Consider the following 21,186-nt stretch of genomic DNA (forward strand, 5'->3'; position numbering starts at 1 on the left):
CAGAAAGAGAGAGAGAGTGCCGAGTTCAGCCTCTCACCTGAGTACGCTGGTCTCCCGTTGCGGGCTTGCGCCCCTGCTGGAGGTCCTAGCTCGAGGCGCGCGGTTGGCCCGCGCCAGTGCCAGCTCAGCGGGGAGGGGGGGCGGCGCATGGGAGGGGTAGGCAGGGGGGGATCTCTCCGCTTGGGGGGGAGACAGCCGAGTTCCGGACGCACACGCCTCCGAGGGACGGGGCGTTGGCTCGGGGGGGCTCCCCCTGCCGCTGTCCCACCCCTCACTGTCCGTCAGCGTGCTGTCTCCAGTCACCCCTGCGATGCTGTACTTTATGTCCAGGTCGTTCACCTGCACCAGGAGGGAGAAGAGCACAGTGCAAGCACCACTCACTGGATCTCACTTAAGGGACCTGCTCACAGCTCGATTACTCCATGAGATAAGAGAGCCTGCTTCAGCTCTCATTCATATGTTACACAGCAACAACAAAAAAAAGTTAACATTAACTTGTGATTGAAACTGGAGAGAACTAAAACAAAGACTGAGGCCTGAATTCAATAGCCTGGCGCAACACATGACGCATAGCGTTATTTTTCCCTCTGTGATATATCACCCACAAGTATATTATTTTTTTACGAATCAGTTCCAATTTAAATGTGTGACAGCCTTGTTTTCACTGTAGGTTCATATCATTTATTTTTCATTTGTCATGCTGCGTAGAAACATTTCATATCAGGGCTCTTGCCAGAAGTGTTTGAAGAATGAAGTCAGTGTAATTTCCTTAAGCTACAAACAATTTGTCCCTCTAACCTGATCTTGTGGACGGTGTGATATGGCATGACTGCCATCTTGAAATCATGAAATCTTGGGCATTGGACACTCGAGGAAGATTCATAATTTCCATCCATTTAAAGAATATTTTTTCCAAGATAAATTTTATTGCTGTAATAGTTCATTTCTTGTGAAATTGGACAAGCTTGAAGATTGTTGGGGGATGATATGTTCTATGATACATTACTTACAAAATATTCCCTGTGACTGGTGCAGAAAATGTGTAGATGTTCTTGGAAGTAAATAACGGTTGAAATTTATTTTGCAAGCAGGTTTAATATACAAGTATATGTACAATGCATTTTAAAAAAAAGTTTTCCCCTACTCTTGGTTTTTTCCCCAATCTGGAAATTCCAGATTTCCAAACATCAAGATCTCATCAACAGCAGGTTCACTGTATCTTAAGAGACTACACTTCTCTGATGCACTGGCCAGTGAGCCAGGGGCTATTCCTCCAGAGCACACAGTACTACAGGAGGGAGTTAGCCTGCTCTTGAGGTGCGCGCCAATGCCAGCCAAGCCGCTCAGGAGCCCTGTGGAGCCCAGCTGCTTACCTGATCCACCAGCATGCTGTTGGCGTAGACGTGGTCCTTCCCATTGATCATGGCAGACAGCCTCCCTGCAGCTGACCACGTGGACCTGGCTGAGGGCCTGCGGTCGGACGTGGACTGCCTTTTATCTACAGTAAGAAAGCACACATAAATAACAAGTTAACTTCATTTCCTGTGATATGTCACTGGTCGTTTTTCTTCACTATCCATTTCCGCAGAATCATAAATTCAATTATCAAGTGATTTTCTGCTTGTGGCTATGATCTGTATGTGTCTGAAATGTAATTTACAAAATGAAGGTTGACATTATTCATGACTTTTAAGTTGTTCCAGTTCTTTCCTACAAAGGGTAGATAATACACCACGCACCAAATACAGCACATCTGCCTGTACTATTTAGCTCACATCAGCGCAGACATCACAACATGAGTTTATACATCAGCTTACATAGTTTTCACTTGTGCTGCATAATTCTACAGCAGGCCAATACAGCATTTTTGTTAAATCAACCCCCCGCATCCACTCCAGTCATGTTTCATGATGTAAATATACATATTTCCATATCATATTTCCATACCATATCTCCTCAGTTACGCACATGCATCAATAAAAAATGAAAACATGTGCAATAAATGGCCCACGGGTCTGATGTTGAATGTGGTAATGCAAATTATTATTTTTTGTTGTTAAAAACAGACCCTGTTCCCTGTGTGGTGAAGCCAACAGTCTTACTTCTTTCATGCTCGACTGTAATAAATGAGCTACTATATCACTGTTTACTTTGCAAGGTAGACATTAACTGATGAAAAAATACTTTAGAAAAACATTAAAAAGTAACAATAAAAGTTGTCAAACAATTAAACAATACACACACTAAAGTCTGGTTGTTTCTGTTGTGAAGGTGAAGGTTTATGCGTATGTAATATTGTCATTGAATAGCAGCCAATATTTATCTTTCCCAGGGCTAATACTGATATAGAGCAGAGGCAAAAATACAATTAACATGAATGTCTAGGACAAGTTCCCATGATGCACTTTTATGTTTGTTTTTAAGTCAAACAAGAAAATTCCAAATGTGAGCTAAACATAGTTCCTAACAGTACCCTTGGTTTCCCTTAAACTGCATAAATGCAATGCACAGTTCAAATGATGCAAATACTGCATACAGTACAGTATTACACTACATGACCAAAAGTATCTGGACACCCCTTGGTCTGGGGTCTTGGTCTGTTTTCCATAGTTTGGGCTCGGCCCCTTAGTTCCAGTCAAAGAAAATCTTAATGCTATAGCATACAATCACATTCTAGAAAATTCTGTGTTTCCCCAACAGTTTGGGTAAGGCCCTTTCCTGATTCAGCATGACAATGCCCCCGGACACACAGTAAGGTCCACATATAAATGGTTTTGCCGAGAACGGTGAGGAAGAAATTGTCTGGCCTGCACAAAGCCCTGACCTCAACCTCATCCAACACCTTTGGGATCAAATGGAAAGCCAACTGCAAGCCAGGCCTAATCACCCAATCAGTGCCTGACCTCACTAACACTCTTTTGGCTGAATGGAAGAAAATCCCTGCAGCAATGCTTTTTACATGCTTTTCACATCTAGTAAAACGTCTTCCCAGAAGAGTGGAGGCTGTTATAGCAGCAAAGGCTGGATAACTCCATATTAATGCCCGTAATTTTGGTTGAGATGTTGGATCTCAGGTGTCCACATACTTTTGGCCATGCAGAGTATGTCTAACCAGAAAATGTTTTATTTTTTAAGTTTCATGAAAACCTTTACGTGCATACCAAACAAATAAAAAGCTGTTTAACGAATGCATACATGTGTCTGTTCATAGAAAACATTATGAACACCTTATAGCACTACAATGTAAAATGAGTATACCAAAAGATATTAAAAATGGACTTTTCTATGTTTAAGATGACCTCACTGTTGATTTTTGCCACACACATACTAAATTCCTATTGCTGTGCACAGCTGTGAAAACACTACCAAGATAATTGACTCATATGAAAAGGCAGGGATTGCCTGATCCTCTAAAGGAGAATATCATTTGAGCGCTCCGTTTGATGTCTCAACTAACCTCACTGCATGTGACGGCAAGGAGAATCATATTAATCCGAGCGGAATTTCCTCCAAACACACCCACACCAGACCACACTCAGACAATGAGGTCATCAATGGGGAAATCCCCCCTCACACATAGGCACACATTCTTCTGTCCTGAAAGAGCCTCATAGCATGCTTGCATAGTGACAACACACGCTTATTCAAGCATATGAACATGTAGAATGAGCACAAAAAATATGAAAAGATGTATTCATCAATGTTAATTATGATAAGCTAGCACTCCAGCATTCACTCTTAGGATATGAAAGACAGAGGCTGATTTCCTTCTAATTCCACAGCACCAGGATTTTATTAATCAAAGTTAAATACAAAACAGATTCCGTTAAAAAACTATAAGCCAAGTGGGTTTTAAAGCAGCAGAGAGTATGTGCACTCGGTCAGTTAAGGTGTGAGACTGTCATATCCAGAAAGGTCAGAGGAGATTTAATAAATACACAATGGAGAGGCATGACAACATGACACAAAGCTACACGGAGGATATTTCAACAATAACTCATCAGCCAGTGGAAAAATGCAGCGCAGACATACAGTGTCACAGACCCAACACTTTTTATTGCATTGTGTGATTAAAAGAAAACATGTTTTGTGGCTCATGAGGTCATTTGAAAAGCATAACAGAGCTCTATAAAAAAAAGGTAAAACTTGTCCCTGTAATGTGTTAAAACAAAACACGTGAATAAACCGAAACCTGTAATGCTAATTTGTTCCCCTAGCTCCAAGCCCATCGGTTTATGGACAGAGTTCCCATCACTCCGGAGGTCCCATCACTCCTGTGTTAAACGGGAGCTTGTAACGAAGAGAGGCTGGAATTTCGCACACGCTGAGCTCTCCCTCGGGTTGTGCGAGTTTCCGGATTGAATTAGCTCTCCGCAGCGGGGGGCTCTCTCTTCCGCAGGGGGGAGGACATTAGCAGCGCACAAGCGCAGCCGAAATCGAGCCAACCAATTTGGAAGCGCACAGTTTGTCCCCTTCTGGGTCCTGCTCCAGCTATCAATAGGCGGGCGGGGCGGAGTGAGCACTCTGGGGCCAGTCGGCTGATGTTTGCCCGGGCCTACAGGCAAGGGGTATCTCAAACCACGCAGATAAAAAAAGGACCAACAGCTGCTTACCACATGTACAGAACGCTACTCAGTTTTGCATTTCATTGCCAAGGCAATAAGAGCTCTGCCCTGAGCTTGCAATAGTCTTCCTAGAAAAGGGGAACACAAGGTGGCAAGCTGCATTTTTGACTATCTCTGTGCTAGCATCTCTTTTGTACTGTGGTTCATCTGAATGGCTTTCCTTTTGCATGAAGCACATTGAACTGCTACAACAACAAAAAAACAGCGCCTGCCTAATAGAAACTGGTACCTGTGACAGACTTTGGGCAGTAAATTTTTCAACATCATTGTGTCTGTAAATGAAAATTTACAGGAGCAGAATAGGGTGCAGAATTTATTTCCTGCATTTGTTCTTCTCTTTTCTGGTTCCTGAACCTTCCACAGGTCTGTACAATACCACAAATATATCATTCAAACAACTAAATTATATTAATGCAATTTCCAATATAGCTTAAAAATGGACAGCAATGAATGCACATGCATGCATAAGCCTACAATTGGGAAAATTACAAATTTCCGTGTAAATCAACTCATTCAAATTCAAAGGAAAACCAATGTTCTTAATGTAGTGTCTCGAGGCTTGCCATCTCTAAAAGTGAATGCATGTGTTTTCTTGTCCAAAATATAAATTTATTTGCAAATACGTACAAATGTCTAATGGTCATGGGGATGAAGCTAATTGCATCAAGAAGTGACCACCCTAAAGTCACAGGACAGTTGCAAAACCAATTAAATGAAGATTACAACACCCAAAAGTATACTTGTGTTTGTCCACAAGACATATAAAAGGAATGACACTTCCCACAAAGATCAAACAGCTGCAAAAATTACTAGATGAGGAAATACATAATTTTCACTGCCAGTAACATGCATATGCCACAAAAAGCATATGGCACTATACTAATGGCAACAATCAGACTGCAGGGTCTTTAAAAGGAATCTCTCCATTGCGTTCTGTGCCAGAGAATCACTCTGGGATCTGGAGGGATGATAAATCAGCTCTGATTTGTGTTTGCATATTTTATTCAGCTCGTCATTTTTCATATATTGAAACGTAAATCCTGCCTGCACAATTGCTTGATGAGATTTGTCTAATGACATATTCAGCATTTGACTCTGTTATGCCGTCCTTCTCAATCACTTCACCATCACGTCACTTCTCAATGATCACAAGACTTGTTTCATGGCATGTTTCATTAACATCCTGGAATATTATTCAGAGAAACGCACACCAGCGGAACTTTGGCCCCGATGAGTCGCCTTGCCCATTTTGTGCCATCGTCAAGCCACGAACAGCTGCACCAAACCACTCAACTTTCCACTGTTTTGAGAACCCTTATAGAGCGCAATCCGTATTTAGAAACGGCCTCTCGGTGGAAACCAATCTACGGTCTTCGGCGCCTCTCGTGAGCCAGTTTCACAAAGGGACACAAAGGCTCCACTCACAGCCAGGGTAATAGAACAAGGGCATTTAAAATGAAACAAACCCTCACATCAGCCTCGAGCACCGAGCTCCAGGAGCAGAGCTGCACTCCAAAGTTGGCCTGCGCCAAGCTCCCACTGTTCCCCACAAAAGCTCAGTAAAAGAGAAATTTGAACAGTCCTTTTTTCTGTGGCTGATTTACAATTATGGGGAAGCTTTGAATACCCAGTGAATATACCCCCCAAAAGACAAATGAAAGCAGAAACCCCTTTAGGTTGGGTGGCCACTTCTGTCTAATTGTATAGTCATGTCAGAAGCTCAGATTCATAAATGCCCATGGGATGGTAACAAAAGATTTTATACTTTACAATAAAGTACAATGTTTTCACCTTGTACTGTGTACTTTAGCCCATAATGATTCTCACTTTTCATTGGTGTTGCCATGGTCTCAAGTCTTAAAGAAGCCAAGCTGATGGCATGACAGTTTTAACAATGTAAAAAAATAATAATAATAATCAGGTAACGTGACTGGTATTCGGCATAATCCCACCAAAAGCCAAACAGAGTGGCAAAATCCTTTTTTATATTTTTTATTAGCTTTAAAAAATTGCCTGCTTGCTCGGATCAATTAAATGACGTTATTACATTTTAGCTCTCTGACACGTTGGAGTCTGTCTTCAAACTATGACCTCAGACTGTCTTGTTAAATATTGCTCCTGTCGAGCTGAGCTCTCTCTGTGTGGGTAACCTAGGACCTGAGGAGGGTGAGGAGGCCCATCTGTGACTCTTCATCTCTGTCAGAACAGGGGGTTCAGTCACAGAGCGAGGATACAGCCTCACCTACAACAGGCAGAAACCGCTTCCCCAGTCATAATCAGGCTAAGCGAAGAAGTCTCTAAAACACCATGTGGTAGATCCTTCCCTATGACCAGAAGGCAAAACAACCCACGAAAAATAAAGAACTCCCAAGACAGGATTAAAAGAGCTTCATACTCCAACCGGCTGCATAAAAGTACATCTATTTCAATGCGCCCTCTATGAGCAATAGAGATGAAGACTCTATTCATTCTTTGAGTTCAGTGAGAAGTATATCTGCCATTTCGCATGCATCGTTAAAATAAAGTTATATACAGTACCTTAAATATCCATCACCCATTTACTGTACAGAGATGCATATAAATGCCTCAACTGCAATACATATTCCAGATGTGATAACTATCACTTGTTTCAACTGATACCAGATCACACCAAATGAACCATCTGAATTCATACCAAAACAATAAAAAATCACCATGCACAAGGCTATCCAGTTTCCTAACAGATAATGTCATGAAATTAAGCAACTTTAAAGTAGTGTGTATGTTGCAGAAAGAACGGTGAACACTGTTAAAGTTCAATTGGTTACTGTAATCACCCATACAGAAGAGCATCCAGATCACTGGCTTAATGCTGATGTCACAAACATGGCGGTAACTTGATTATATTCCATTTCAGAAGAAAACAAAGCCTGAACTGCCTGAACCCCACAAGTCAGCAGCACCGCGATCCTGGAGAAATATGACATTCAGCAGAAAGTTCTACACGTCCTGCTGTTTTTTTCTATAGACCTTGTGCCAATGATGAGAGTGCTTGCTTCGCATGTTGCAATCCTTTGGGACTTAACGATTCGTGAGTAGTCCCTAGTAAACACATCATTTTTTCTCTCCTGTGGTCCAGAAACAGACTTACTGTGAAACTATGAAACCGCAGTGTTTAATGGGAAACATCTAGCAGGCACAAAACCCATCAGAAAATCAGGGAATGGCCGTAGAGATGACAAAAAGGTAATTTCTATCTTTTGTCTATTGTTCGTTTTAAATTTTCTTTGCAACACGCAAACATGGAAAAGGCAGCAAGTGTGCTCACAACATGAGGATTCCAACACATCCGTACAACAAGAAACAGTCCCAATCCCATAAAACACAGCCCTGATACAAGAGAAGCTGCCCTAAACCATATGGGATCCAAGAAAGATCTAAAGATGTAATACTGTTTATAAAGGTAGACAATAAAACATTATTGTTCGGCTAGTTTGTTACTGTAAATCTGATGAAAGCAATGGTGAGGTCCTGGAAGGGCAGTGATGTGCACTCTCTCCAGTGCACTGGACAAGCCATTACTCCTGTTATATTTCTCTAGAACTTTCTTATTGAATGCAGCTGTCATAAAAGTTTTTTTTAAAAGTCCTATGAATAAGACTGTATTAGATTGCTCATTCCTGTTTACCTTGTTTTGACGTCCTTGGACGGATCCGCATTCTGGGAAAGGAGGGCCAGGAATAGTTGAAGGGGGAATCCGAATCAGAATCCATGTCTGTTTCTGGTGCGTTTCAGAAAGGCAGTTCAACGGGAGGGGTGAACCCCAGCATGCCTCCAGAACAGAACGCTGCTTCTCCGGATGGCGTCCGATTCAGGGTCCAGTACTCGTTTACACTCCCACAGCACTGAGCTCATGTTCCAGCACTGGCTGCACAGAGATCCGTAACTCTGACACGAGTCAGGGGGGGGGGGGATTCAAAGGTACACCAAAAAACAGGGACCGCCCCGCCAGACGACAGTCCTCAAATCCTCCCAGGAGACAAATAGGAGCTGAGACGAAGTGTCCTGAAGAATTCGGAAGGTCAGCCAAGGCCAATGAATCATTAACTCACCTTTTCCATTTCCATGCAAATGTGAGCCACAGGAGTTTAGCCAGTTCATAAGGTAGGGAACCAGCCCCTCACCCCAAAGAGGAAAGTCCCAGTAAGCCAGCAGGGCAGAGGCTTCAGTCTTCAGGCTGACAGCAGCAGAGTCCCGCACTGCAGCGCTGGATACAGTGCGTGTGAGTGCTGTGACAGAGCTCCTGTTGTCTTTGGTTTCCCTCCCACCAAGCTACAGCCTACTTTTCCGTGCACAAACATTGACTGGAGAGACTCGCGGGCCAGGAGGAGAGCCACAGGTTTCTTTCCACAGTCTTTCCATCTTTACCCTCATGCTGTGACCCCTCCTCCCCCCCCTCCCCCCCCCCCATCCCCCGCCCCCGCCCTCAGCCCACACCGCACTGCAGGCAGCGAGCAGAGCTTGGCAGCTGAGAGAGCAAGATAACCCTCTCTACAAATGTCACTTGCGCCACTCACAGACCCACTCGCAGACTGCAGACACGAGAGACAGGAGAGAGAGAGAGAGAGAGAGAGAGAGAGAGAGAGAGAGAGAGAGAGAGAGAGAGAGACAGAGAGAGAGAGAGAGAGAGAGAGAGATATTTGGATTTGCTAACAGTACCAGTTCCTTTAGGGCAGGAGGCTGTCCTCCAGGAGTCGACAGTGTTGAATAAGTTCTGACTGTTTCCACTGGCTCTCAGATTAGTCAGCCTGCACTGATGAAGCTTACAAAGTCCCCCAGTCAGCAGCGTAGGGGTCTGGCAGTTTTACAACCTCTGCTCTCGGTAACAACAGCCCCAGCGGCAGCTTTTACAAGTCCTCCATTCTTATACAGTCTCCCAGAACAACTCGCTAAGCAATTAGCATTCAGCATGGCCTTGGCAACCCCCTCCCCCCGCATCTTCTCGTCCGCACAAAACTCCTTTCTTCAAGTGCTCCATACGTGCTCACTGGAGAGCGAGACTGCAGAAAAAAGAGGTTCACTAAACTCACATTAAACTTCCCTCACGGCTTCCCCACAGCACTCCTACAGATGTTTGGGCCTTGGGGGTGCAACGGGGTATGTGGCTAGAGTGGAAGGAGCAGAGAGAAGAGGAGGGGGAGCGCTGGGGTTGGCAAAAATTTTGTTTAAAAAAAAGGAGTGTCTCATCGTATGTGCCAGCTTTTGTAAGACGAAGATATTTGAGCATCTTAACATTCCTGATTTCAGTTCAATTATGAGTCCTACAACTAAGGCTCAGAGTAGGAGATGGATCCTGCTGACACAGCAAATTTGTGTGCTGTAGTTACGCATAGTGAAGTTGAAGCATGTCAGCTATACATACATATAATCCTACTTAAACATGTGACTGGAAGACAATGCCCATTTTAAAGGTGGCTATGTTGTTCTGTTAAGTGGAGCAAAACTGTGTGCCATTTGAAATGAAACTGAAAAAAAACAAAACATCCTGTTAACCTTTATGTAGAAGCTCTGTTATTTAACAGAGCTTCAATACAAAACAGAACCTGAACTTATTCTCCTAATTGCAACATCATTTTTAAAGATCCAACTTTAATCTAAGCAACTAAGCAATATAGCAGGAGAATACTGAGCAAAAAAAATATTTATTTATTTTCACATTTATTTTCAGCAATACAAACACACAACTTCACATGTATGCATACTATCAACAAATGTAATTTACCTCCTCCTTAATACTTAACATCTATCAGTAAATAAGGGCATAATGGGCCCTATTTTGGTGACAATGCAAGTGCGAACATGCCTGGTCCCATGTGGAACTGCTAGTTGCGTCTCATGCAAATGGAATATTTTTCACTCGTTCCAGGTTTTGTAGTTTTGTGGTCTGCAATAAACCTGTTTGTGTCAACATGTGTTGGCCAGCACAATAGGGGGTGTGTCAATAGGAAAATTTGGCGCTGGGCAAGTTCGGTGCCGAATGTGTTCTCATTTAAACAGACCAGGTTTTACCTCAAACACTGGCACCTTGTATCATTTTGGTGGACGTATTGTATGGTGCCGCACATACGATTGCATCAACAGAAAACACAGAAGCAAGAAATTAAATTAAATTAAATTCCAGTTACCGTACAAATTACTGTACCAAAACTGAGTGGGACATGCCCAATTCGCCCTTGCATTACTGTTAGGATTTTATTATTGTGCCTTTACTGCAAAAATAGGGTCCAGTGTGTTACTTGAGGAAAAGTGTAATGTTTCCTCAAACCAAAAGTACAACTAGTCCACACCTAACGCTCATTCTTTTTGCAATGGCATTACTTTATACTTTTGTTGAATAGCATTTGACAATTACTTGCTTGTAGTCATGCAATTCTTACAGTATTTAATAACATCAAGCCTATTTAGGGAGGCCTAGTTATATGTAACTACCTGGACATATATTTTCTCTGCTTTCAGTGAAAAGTTGGACTTAACTTTTCTTTTAGCTTAAATTTCATTTGTTTAGCTTTCATTTGAAAATTGAAATTGCCAAAATTGCCACCCCTCGTAAAACCCATACAAATACAGGCTGTGTTTAGCATACTCTGAAACGACGCAGAAGACATTCCCAATAGCCTAAGGGCACACCATCAAGGTCTTTACCTCTCACCAATTTTCAACTGCAATCCAAACAGTAAAACTACTCTTGGAGGATGGGAAACTAGGACTTCATCTTTGATCATTTCTTATTCTGTTTGTATAAATTTTAGTGTGGAAGTATGCAACTGCGTTTAATCTGAACAAGCAGCACAGTAACGAGGCAAGATATAACACCGCATTCATTATATTGCTTGGAAAACTGGTAAATTGGTGTAATATAATGTCAAAGTAGACATATCTCACCAATGCTATGTATTCTGTGTTTTATTACAAATCTTTAATCAGTGTCTTTACACCTGTAGTGAACAGACAAACGGCAAACCCTAGAACTTCTCATTGCAGGAATACAATTTTGTATGAGTGTTCCTCATATGAACATAGAAAATAGCATCAATTACTTACACAAACCAACAATTCAATTACTGTACTTCACCTTGTCATAGTTCCACTCACAAAGATAACATGCCAACCAGGGCTGTATTCATCACATCAAACAAGGAACCATATTAAATTCAGTACAACCTACACAAATGAATAAACCCTTCCCTGAACCAAAAGTGCTGAATTGTAAAATGTCTGCCATTACCACAGATGTCCCCCTGCCACCCCCAAAACCCCCCCCCCCCCCCCCACCCCCCCCCTTTGCCCCCGCCCTTGTGTTTAGCCCATGGGAGATTCCCATCTGTCGGGCTCTCATGAGGAGGACAGCACCAGGCAGGATGTAGAATGTCTCACCGAAGGTGGAGCAGGAGAAGGCTTCTCTCAGGCACACGACACATTCAGCACCTGCCTCAGAGCTTCGCGGCCAGGGCGCACGGCCCCCGCCGCCGCTCGCTGACGCTCACCCTGCTGACGCACGACTCCTACCGTGCAAATACTTTCCAGGAAGCGCACCGTCAGCAAGGAACCTCCGTAATTACGTGCACCATTGAGAACAAAATATTGTGTTCATGTTCACAGCTCCTCCAAATTATGGAAATATTAAAAATACATTTGCAGCACGTTGGTGAACAGGCTAAATAAATGTGTTGCTAAGTAACCCTTTAGGTTTGTGAAAACGAAAAAGAGAAAGAGTTGCGACATTAAAGCCATCACACTAAGGTAGCGCACCCATAAAAAAAGCAAATAGGGTAGCTAAAGAGTTTTCTCAGTAATATTGTTATGCTGGCATGCAGTTTGCTCACTGATATGACTTGTGTCTAAAGGTCGAAGACAGCAGAAATGTAAACTATCAGACTTTTCTGTGAAGAGAATTTCTTTGCACAGAAAACCAAATAATATGTCACAAAGAGGCCATGCAGTACAGGGTGTACGCTTCCACTGTTTCTATAAACCCGCTTTCCTGCTGTGATGTGTGTCTTGTCTGAATTAAAGATTCCCAGCATCGGAGTTAGCACCTTGGATCACCTAGCAACATCCCATTACTACTATGACATGTTATGCCTTAAGAGATTTCTTAATTCAATATGAGAAAACCATTCATACAGGCTGTACTGTACAAGGTAAAACTTGGAAAAACTGGACAGTACTCACTAAAATACTTACAGATTTTATAATATATACACATGAGTGTGTGAACCATGTATTGCTAAATCGCTAAATAAATATCTAAGTTTTTGTGAGTGCTGTCTGTTTTTCCCATTTATATGTTGTTTGTCCTACCATATATACTGCACATACATAATGGAAAGCAATATCCACATAAATACCACACTTAACATAAGAAAAGAAAGTAATCCAGTTCAAGTTAGTTAGCTGTGAGGTGGACAGATCTAATTACAGTGTCAAACACTCTTCAGCACTAAACAATCTCAGGCAATAAAGCTCCATGTTCCTCTGTGTCCTCTGTAGGAACTACTCTACCTTGTTACCACAGTGTATGATTAGAACAAAACATTCTACATCTGCCAAAACTAGGCAGCTGGTGTCACTGACACTGGTGTCCCACGAGGGGAAAATGACTTTCAAATACCCTGTGCAATAGTCTACATTATGCAGCTCCATGTCTAGTAAGTTCTTTCACATCCAATCAAAACTTGAGGGAAAGCAGACAAATACAAAGAGGCTTAGATAACTTTTTGCACCAACAGATTTGCGATCTGAGCAGAAAAATATGATTATGAGGTCATATGCATCAGAGGAAAATAAAGAACTGGTAAAGATAGGTCGAGGATTGTCTTAAACAGGCCAGACTGAGTCCTCACCATGCAGTCTTGAAATTTCTGTCTGCCAAATAAAAAGAAATTAAACTCATTTTATGAGGAATGGGTTTCGCTAAACTACTGTAAGTGAATAATTAACCTAAAAATGTTCATTATGATTGTCTTTGTGACAGTATACAAATAAAATTAAAAATTTAATGTATCAATCGACCTCTAGTCCATAAAATTGATATTACCATCCACAAAGCAAACAGCAACTATAAAATGACCATGAGCTAGAGCCTACAATACTTCCTTCCTCAGCGAAAAAACAAGACCCTAATGTGCAGGATTAATTTTTACTGGGAATATCATAAAACAGTTCAAGAGCTTCATCATAATCTTGAAAATTATACTATACAACAGCACAGCCAAATATATGTAACTCTTTCTCTGTGAGAGTGTCTGGTGAATAGCTACACTGAAAAACTGCACCTTGGCTAGAGACTCAAGTTAAAGCACAGCTCTTGCTCTTTACTTATGAGATTCTGAACATTCTTTGGTTGTGTGAAAATAAAACGGAGCAAGCTGAAGAAGGTCTTTCCAGACTAAACGTGTGTACTCACACAATGAAAAAAAGGCAGGAGATATTGTCTTCAGTCATTCAAACTGGACGTTGTCATTCTGTGCACCATTATGCATAGGTGGGTCGAAAAACACTCACTTTAATAGATCCTCAGTGAAAGTCTACTTTCTGCCGCAACGGATGGTTGTAGCTGAGCAGAACCCAAGCCTTAGTCGCACACAGCGTAAGGCTTATTAGTGTGATTTAATGCTGCGATGAAAATGGCTGTCATCATCATGTGTGAAATATGTTCCGAGACTACCCCACTCCCCCACGGTAAAAACCACACAGCGTGGGAAGAGCTCTTCTTGGTTCATGTAATTACACACAAAGCTGACAGCATGCACTTTTTACATGATGTATACCAGCCCCTTTAATCACCACACTGCTTAAGTGCAAGCATTTCTGTGCAGATGTAACTACAGCACAATTATCGTGTAATGGAAGAGCAGCAGCCTACTTCTATGGGCACTGAGTTCTCCTTGAGTGTAGAATAAACTCAAGCAGTAGATTGCTTCTTAGCAATGAATATACTCCAATAGATATTTTTCTGTTGTGAGCCGATATTAAAATTGCTACCAGTAACATATTCACTAAGTGCAATAGAGGGTATACAGTAACAGGAGATAACATACCTACGGCAAATTATGAAATTCAAATGAGAAAGTCGTTTGGAAAAGGGCTGCCATGCTGTCGCAAAATAAACGATCATTAAAATAATATAACATATACTGCCCTGACAGCAAGTAAGACGCTATAATATACTGTAAGCAGTTTTGTGTAAATCTGGTCATCCAGGGCTCAGATAAAAATGGATCATCACACTCAAGTAAATGGCCACAGGGCTGAATTACTAATGTCAGGTAAGGCTGCTTTCTCCAGTCTTTTAATGCTTTCGGCACGACAGCTTTTAAAAATATCATATGCATAAATGCACTATGTGGCCATAAGGCTAGCATTGTGCAGCATGTGCCTATGAGTGGCTACTCATTGTTGGCGGACAATAGAAGCCGAGTAACGTAAATGTTTGAGATACTTGTGAGCAATGGGCCAGTATTAAGCTCAAAGACTGAGAGACCTCCATAGCCAAACTGTAGGGTTATGTGTACCTTTTCCTCGTAGCACGGGACACTCAGGGGACTGAGGGGAGACACCCCTGCTGATCAATGCCCTGTCTAATGGAGCACTTCGCCATCCAACGCCTCTCAAAAAGAGGGATAGTTTTGTGATTTTAAGGCCTCTCACCAAAAAAGCTTGTCACCTTTTTTGACTGGATGCCTCTTGCTATTATATAGCACATTATACAATCTGTGACCCTCCTTCCCCCACCCCATCTCCCCCTTGGCCGCTTATTAAGGTAATAACTGAACACATTCTGTAGACCAGATAAACATGCACAAAAAAAACATGGACTATGGATTTCTGCAGGCAGATCTGAATGCATTATACAACACCACACTGTCCTACACTCTTCAAAACAGAAGTAGCAGTGTCCCAGTAGGGGTCTCATTCTCAAGCAACTAAGCCTACTAAATCAGTGCCATAGAATTACTGAAGCTGCTAAATATAGATTTTGCAACCATTCATCCATATTATAGCCATAACATGGCTGAAATGTATGATACAAATAAAGTAAACACGGTCTACTACGAGAGATTTCGTTTCTTGACTTGATGTCTAATATCTTTTGGCACATGGAGAGGTGAGAAGGAGGGAGGGGAAGAAGGCAGCCTGTCAGGCATAAGGATGAGGACGGAGCAGAAGAATGGATTAGGTCAAAGATGGAGGGGTGAAAATGTCATAAAATATACATATATATATATAATGTATAAAATGTACCACTGTACTCTTGTCAGCTTCCCTAACCACTGGCTCACATTCTGTGGCCTTTTCCTGTATCATACAGTCCATTCATTTGCCAACCATGACCCACAAGCCATACCCCAAACCATAATAATGGCAATTATCCTGTCAGGCCATTTTCCCATCAACAATACCTGTGTGAACAGCCAGGGAGCAGCATTACCCCAAAAACACTCAGACACCATCTCAATTACTTTCTTCATCACATGTGCCAAAGATATTGATATTGGGTTTTGTTTCGTTTTTTGTTTTTTTTGGTTTTTTACTTTTTTTTCAGAAAAAAATCAGTTAGTAACTAAGAATGAAACAAGCAAGAGCAGCCCATTTACAATTTACTGGGCGTACATAGTTGGCAAAATCCAAAAAGCAGTTTAAGTAATTAGAGTTAGGAGGTTGTGAAGTGTCAGAAAAGAAGCAGCATTATGAAGCAATTCATAAAGAGCAACATGGTGCCTCAGTGTCTGTTCAGAGATGTCTTGACTTGCCAGTGTGAAAGAGAACTGAACAGAGTTCCTCCTCCTGCTAAACTGGCACTGCAGCCAGGTCTGCCACAGAGCATTCAGCACGACCGAAAACACCAGCACTGCTAAAAAAAACCCTGTAATCCTCTTACACTACTTCAGTAATAACAATTTCATATAGCACAGCTCTAGTCTCCTGGCAGCAGCTTCCGCAAGAAAAGATGAGAAACTGCAAATCTACTTCAAACAGATCCTAATCAAATCATTCACATGAGTAAGCTGTCCAAGGTGCCATCTGTCCATCTGTTAAGTGACTCGGAGATTGCACTTGGAGATAGTCCACTGCTTGTTGAAGACAGCTGTGGACCAATGTTAAAATTCAACCCAATGCCCTTGATTTCTCCTTCCATTTAATTAGGGATGGAAACACCACTCAATAAAAACAATAACACATTCTTTTTTTTCTGTATGAAAATATGTATAAGCTCTCTTATTATTATTATTATTATTATTAGGAGTAGTAGTAGTAGTAGTAAATAATTACTATTAGTATTAGTATTAGTAGCAGTAGTAGTATTATTAGTAGCAAATTATTATTATTATTATTATTATTATTATTATTGTATTAGTTGTAGTAGTAGTAGTAGCAGTGGTAATAGTAGTAGTAAAAGTAGTAGCAGCAGTAGCAGTAGTAGTAGTAGTAGCAGTGGTAATAGTAGTAGTAAAAGTAGTAATAGCGGTAGCAGTAGTAGTAGTAGTAGAACTGTAAAAGCACATTTTATATCACAATGACAGATTATTATTACCCATCTTTCCCTAGGACCCCATGTCCCTGCCTACATCTGATTTTTGGAGTTGTAATTAAAAATCTCAAACCTGTGTGGTTGAAACATCCTTGTGATTGCAAAATAAAACACAAAAAGCAGCATTTAGGTGTGATTTTAGCATATTAAATACACATCTTACTGGAGTGAATTGATGCAGCTTCTTCCTCATCTTCTTTTAGGGAAAGCACAAGCTGTTCCTCAAAAACCTGAACCTGGGACAGAGATAGCATAGTCAGATGTGGTAACACAGGACAGCACACACACACACCCTCTGACAAGCACAAAGGCACACACACACACACACACGCGCGCGCGCACACACACACACACACAAATACAGACATGCACGCACACACACACACACACAAACAGCACCTCTTAAAGCAATACATGAGAGTGGTGTGAAGTAAGGCTGTTTAGTCCATTAGCACCCCAACCACCTGCTTCTCAGAAAACCACTTAGAAAGAACAGTGCTCACCAGTTCAGCTGTCAACACAGGTTCCAATGAACAAGTTTAATGCTAATGACAGTACCTTCAGGTACCTACAGTACCTACAGTACCTATAAACGCTTGTGCTTTGATTTAAAATAATTTAACTAAGTAGTAAATAAAAAAAATAAAGAAATGGGAAAATAATAACAGAAGTAACACAATTAAAAGATGTATATGAAATAGGAGAATGGTAAGATTAATTCAAAAGCCAACCTAAATAAACTAACTAACTAACTACACATCTGGAGTGTGTGCAGTCACTAATTACAAGAGAGGCTATTCGATTAAATAATTATTACTAAATGAAGCAGGAAAATTTAATATTCAGATATGTCCATTGTATACTTTCATAAACACTGAATCCACTAAAATAACTGAACCATGTTCTGTGGTGCATCTGATTCCTCAGTCAGAAGTCAGGTCCTTTACACAAGTTTACTGGATGTGCTAACAACTTAACACCCAGAACGTCACCAGTCAGTATCGCTGGCACCATGTTCCAGGAACTCGCTTAGTCAGCTGAGTCATGAATTATTTAAGTTTCCGACAGGGCAGAAGGACACTGAGAAAATCAGAGGTTTGCCTGATTGAAGGTCTTGTTTTGGTGTACCGTATGTATATGTAACTTTGAATGTATGTGTACCTTTGACGAGAACTCTACCTGTATTAATGTCTACCATTTTTCTGTAACACCTAGCTAAATGAAAAAGCAACTTTTTAAATCTTTACACATAGATACAGTTATCTGTGAATTAGCAGATTAGAACACACTATCGCCAAAGTCCCAAAGTCAAGTAAATATGACCTGCTCTGGGACAGATAATAACCAGCATTAATAGATGGTCATACTCACGCTATCTGCCAGCGCATGGTCCCCTCCGCAGAAGTCCGGGGAAAAGTCTGCCAGAGAACAGGAATGAAACGGGATGTGTGAGCGCAGAAAAGCAGCCACTGATTCATTAGCACATTAGCACTGTCTGGCCTGACAGACGTGCGCGTGTCACATGGCCAGGGCCGGCTCCGGCTCGTTACATGCAGCAGCGCTCCACCGCACCGCTTGGCTGCCTGCCGGCACCTTGCCCTTTGTGACCTCACAGCTAGGGCCCCACTCAGCACAAACGCTGGCGCCTCACTGGTGTTATAAACTGCTCGTTGGCACTGGAACAGCCAATCACCTTCACCAAAAAATGTTTCAAATATCACAAAAACATATATTAATGAAATAAATGGAAAAGGGTCTCCAAGTTTATGAACATATTAATTAATACTAATAATTAATATTAATTAAGCTGGAGCTGGATTCTGATTAACCATCTGCTCTTGAATACTGGCCACTGTAAATATCAGCAGAAATAACAAAAAGCTAGTTTAAATACATCATGTAATTTCCCAGAATAATATAGTAATATTTCATGCCCTCGCTTGTGATATTACATATTAAGAGATAATATATGACATTAACCAAGCAATATTTAATCAACATTTTCTACCATATGATGGCTTCAGAACAGCAATCAATGCCAATTTCCTTGAGTGTCCCAAAGACAAAAAAAATTTGTTAAATCATTTTCTCCTCAGTCCTGCATCTATTGACAGCTCAGAAGACACAGAAGACATGGTATCCACTTACTGCAGCCCCCAGCCACCCAGCTAATGGGACTGCAATCAAGCCGCCTGTCACTATGGTTACCTGCAACAGGAACTGGGATCCACAAAAGAGAGAGAGCGCCTAAATCTTTGTGTGGCCACCGCTGCAGAGATACTGTGGGTTGGCCCACCCAGGGGAAACTGAATGTGTTTTTCTCCCCCCGCATCGAGACGCCGAGGGGAAGCACTGCTGAGATTTCACAATGGCCTGTTTGTGTCCCCTGCATAACGTAATAAACAAACCGATTCACTGTATTCCCCGCTCTGCCAGACCGAGGGAACCACCTTCGCATGCCACGGGGCCGTTCGCTAACGACCCATATTGGAAACGTATACGCAGAGAAAGGCGGGGAGCATTTCCAATCCAGCGGCCATTCATAGTGATTACAGCATCAGACATCACAATCTGGCTTTCACGAAGGAGAACACAGCAGAACACTGGCATGACATTCAATGATTTGTATGCCACTTTCTGCCCAGTAAAAAAAATAAAAATAAAAATACGTTACTATCGTTCGCAATTTTATGCTGGCAATCACAATTACTTTGGTTGTTAACTATGCCATCTCAGTTATATATACTGCAATATTAGTGCAACACTTTCAGTGAAGGATCGTATACATATGATCCACAAAAAGCATCAACATCTGTGCTTATGACAAATAATTTATAAGTTGGTCAAGCCTCACTTCTAAAATAGGTTTTGATCTCAAATGTGGCTTCCTAATAAAAGTATATGATGATGAAATACTACGTAAACATCTATAAATACTCATGGCAATTGACATAAACTTAAAAAGGAATGTCCCTAAAGTTCTGAACTGGTATGCTATGTGTGGCAGCATCATTTGCCAGGTGGGGCTTGTCATTTTTATGCAGGATAAACAGTGTTAACACAAAGATATATCACTAAGAGTAACGAGTACTGAGATAATGAGATCTGTACACTCTCATTCCAGGAAAGCCGTCTAAACAGGTAATACAAATATGGGTACCCTTATGGACATCTGCAAACCAGGAATTCACATAGTGCTCAAAGTTTATTGTTTTAGTGCCCAATGTTTTTTTTTATCTGAATTTTTATAGGTTAAGTCACTAGTACGGCATGCCAAGCACAGACATAGACAGCACTTCAGCTCAACTGTTTACACAAGGAATCATCCAGACAAATGAGGCAGGAAAACAGCTAGCAAAACATTCCAAAGACACTGCGCATCACGGTCCTTTCTGCCAGGCACCGTTTTGAAGCCTTCAGCCAAACCAAACAAGACGCGATTGCATTGTTTTATTGTAGTCTCTCATATTTTTATAATTCAATATTTGTGGAATGCTCAAAATGTATGCCTGACTTTGCCAAAGGAATCTAGGAAAAATAGGTTTGTGCCACTTTCCCTGTATCCAGCTCGAACCCCTCGAGATCAACATCACAGCTCAGACCCGAGTTCCTGAAACCTGATAAGCTGTTATTCAAGCATAAACACTGAGTGCTGAAGAGCACAACATGAATACACAGGGACATATATTGCCCTCCTTAATGTCTGTTTATGCTTTCAGTTCTTCAAGTTTCAATCTTTGCCTTAAAGGAAAACTGTGCTTCTGTCAAACAACAGGAAAGAGAGAGAGAGAGACTGCTCGGTCTGAACAGGTTGCTTTAGTAGCTCTTATATTTTACAGACCAAACCGGTGCTCTAGGAAACAGGATATGTGTCATAATTTTCATCCATTCCAAAACACTGCAATAAACCGCAAAACACAACATGCTCCCTTTCTGTCTGAATTTAAGGTAGCCTCTGATGTTCCAAACAGATAAGAGCTGACTTTACAT

At 41.5% G+C, this 21,186-nt stretch overlaps 1 protein-coding gene across 5 annotated transcripts in view; it reads right to left on the reverse strand.

Annotated features, from left to right (window-relative positions):
- arhgef28a (Rho guanine nucleotide exchange factor (GEF) 28a) overlaps positions 1 to 21,186 on the reverse strand; it is a 69,354-nt gene that overhangs the window by 26,867 nt on the left and 21,301 nt on the right. For 2 of the 5 annotated variants that reach the window (XM_064306985.1, XM_064306982.1), the window contains exons 8-11: positions 18,568 to 18,614; positions 17,360 to 17,432; positions 1,374 to 1,498; positions 38 to 339 (exon numbers count right to left, since the gene is read on the reverse strand). In XM_064306985.1, coding sequence (XP_064163055.1) covers positions 38 to 339; positions 1,374 to 1,498; positions 17,360 to 17,432; positions 18,568 to 18,614 — 547 coding nt within the window. Of the gene's footprint in view, positions 1 to 37; positions 340 to 1,373; positions 1,499 to 8,292; positions 9,041 to 17,359; positions 17,433 to 18,567; positions 18,615 to 21,186 lie in introns of those variants that run through there. The other 3 variants (XM_064306987.1, XM_064306986.1, XM_064306983.1) reach the window with 2 other exon arrangements.

This window comes from Anguilla rostrata, chromosome 14, assembly GCF_018555375.3.
Source record: "Anguilla rostrata isolate EN2019 chromosome 14, ASM1855537v3, whole genome shotgun sequence".
Lineage (NCBI taxonomy): Eukaryota > Metazoa > Chordata > Actinopteri > Anguilliformes > Anguillidae > Anguilla > Anguilla rostrata.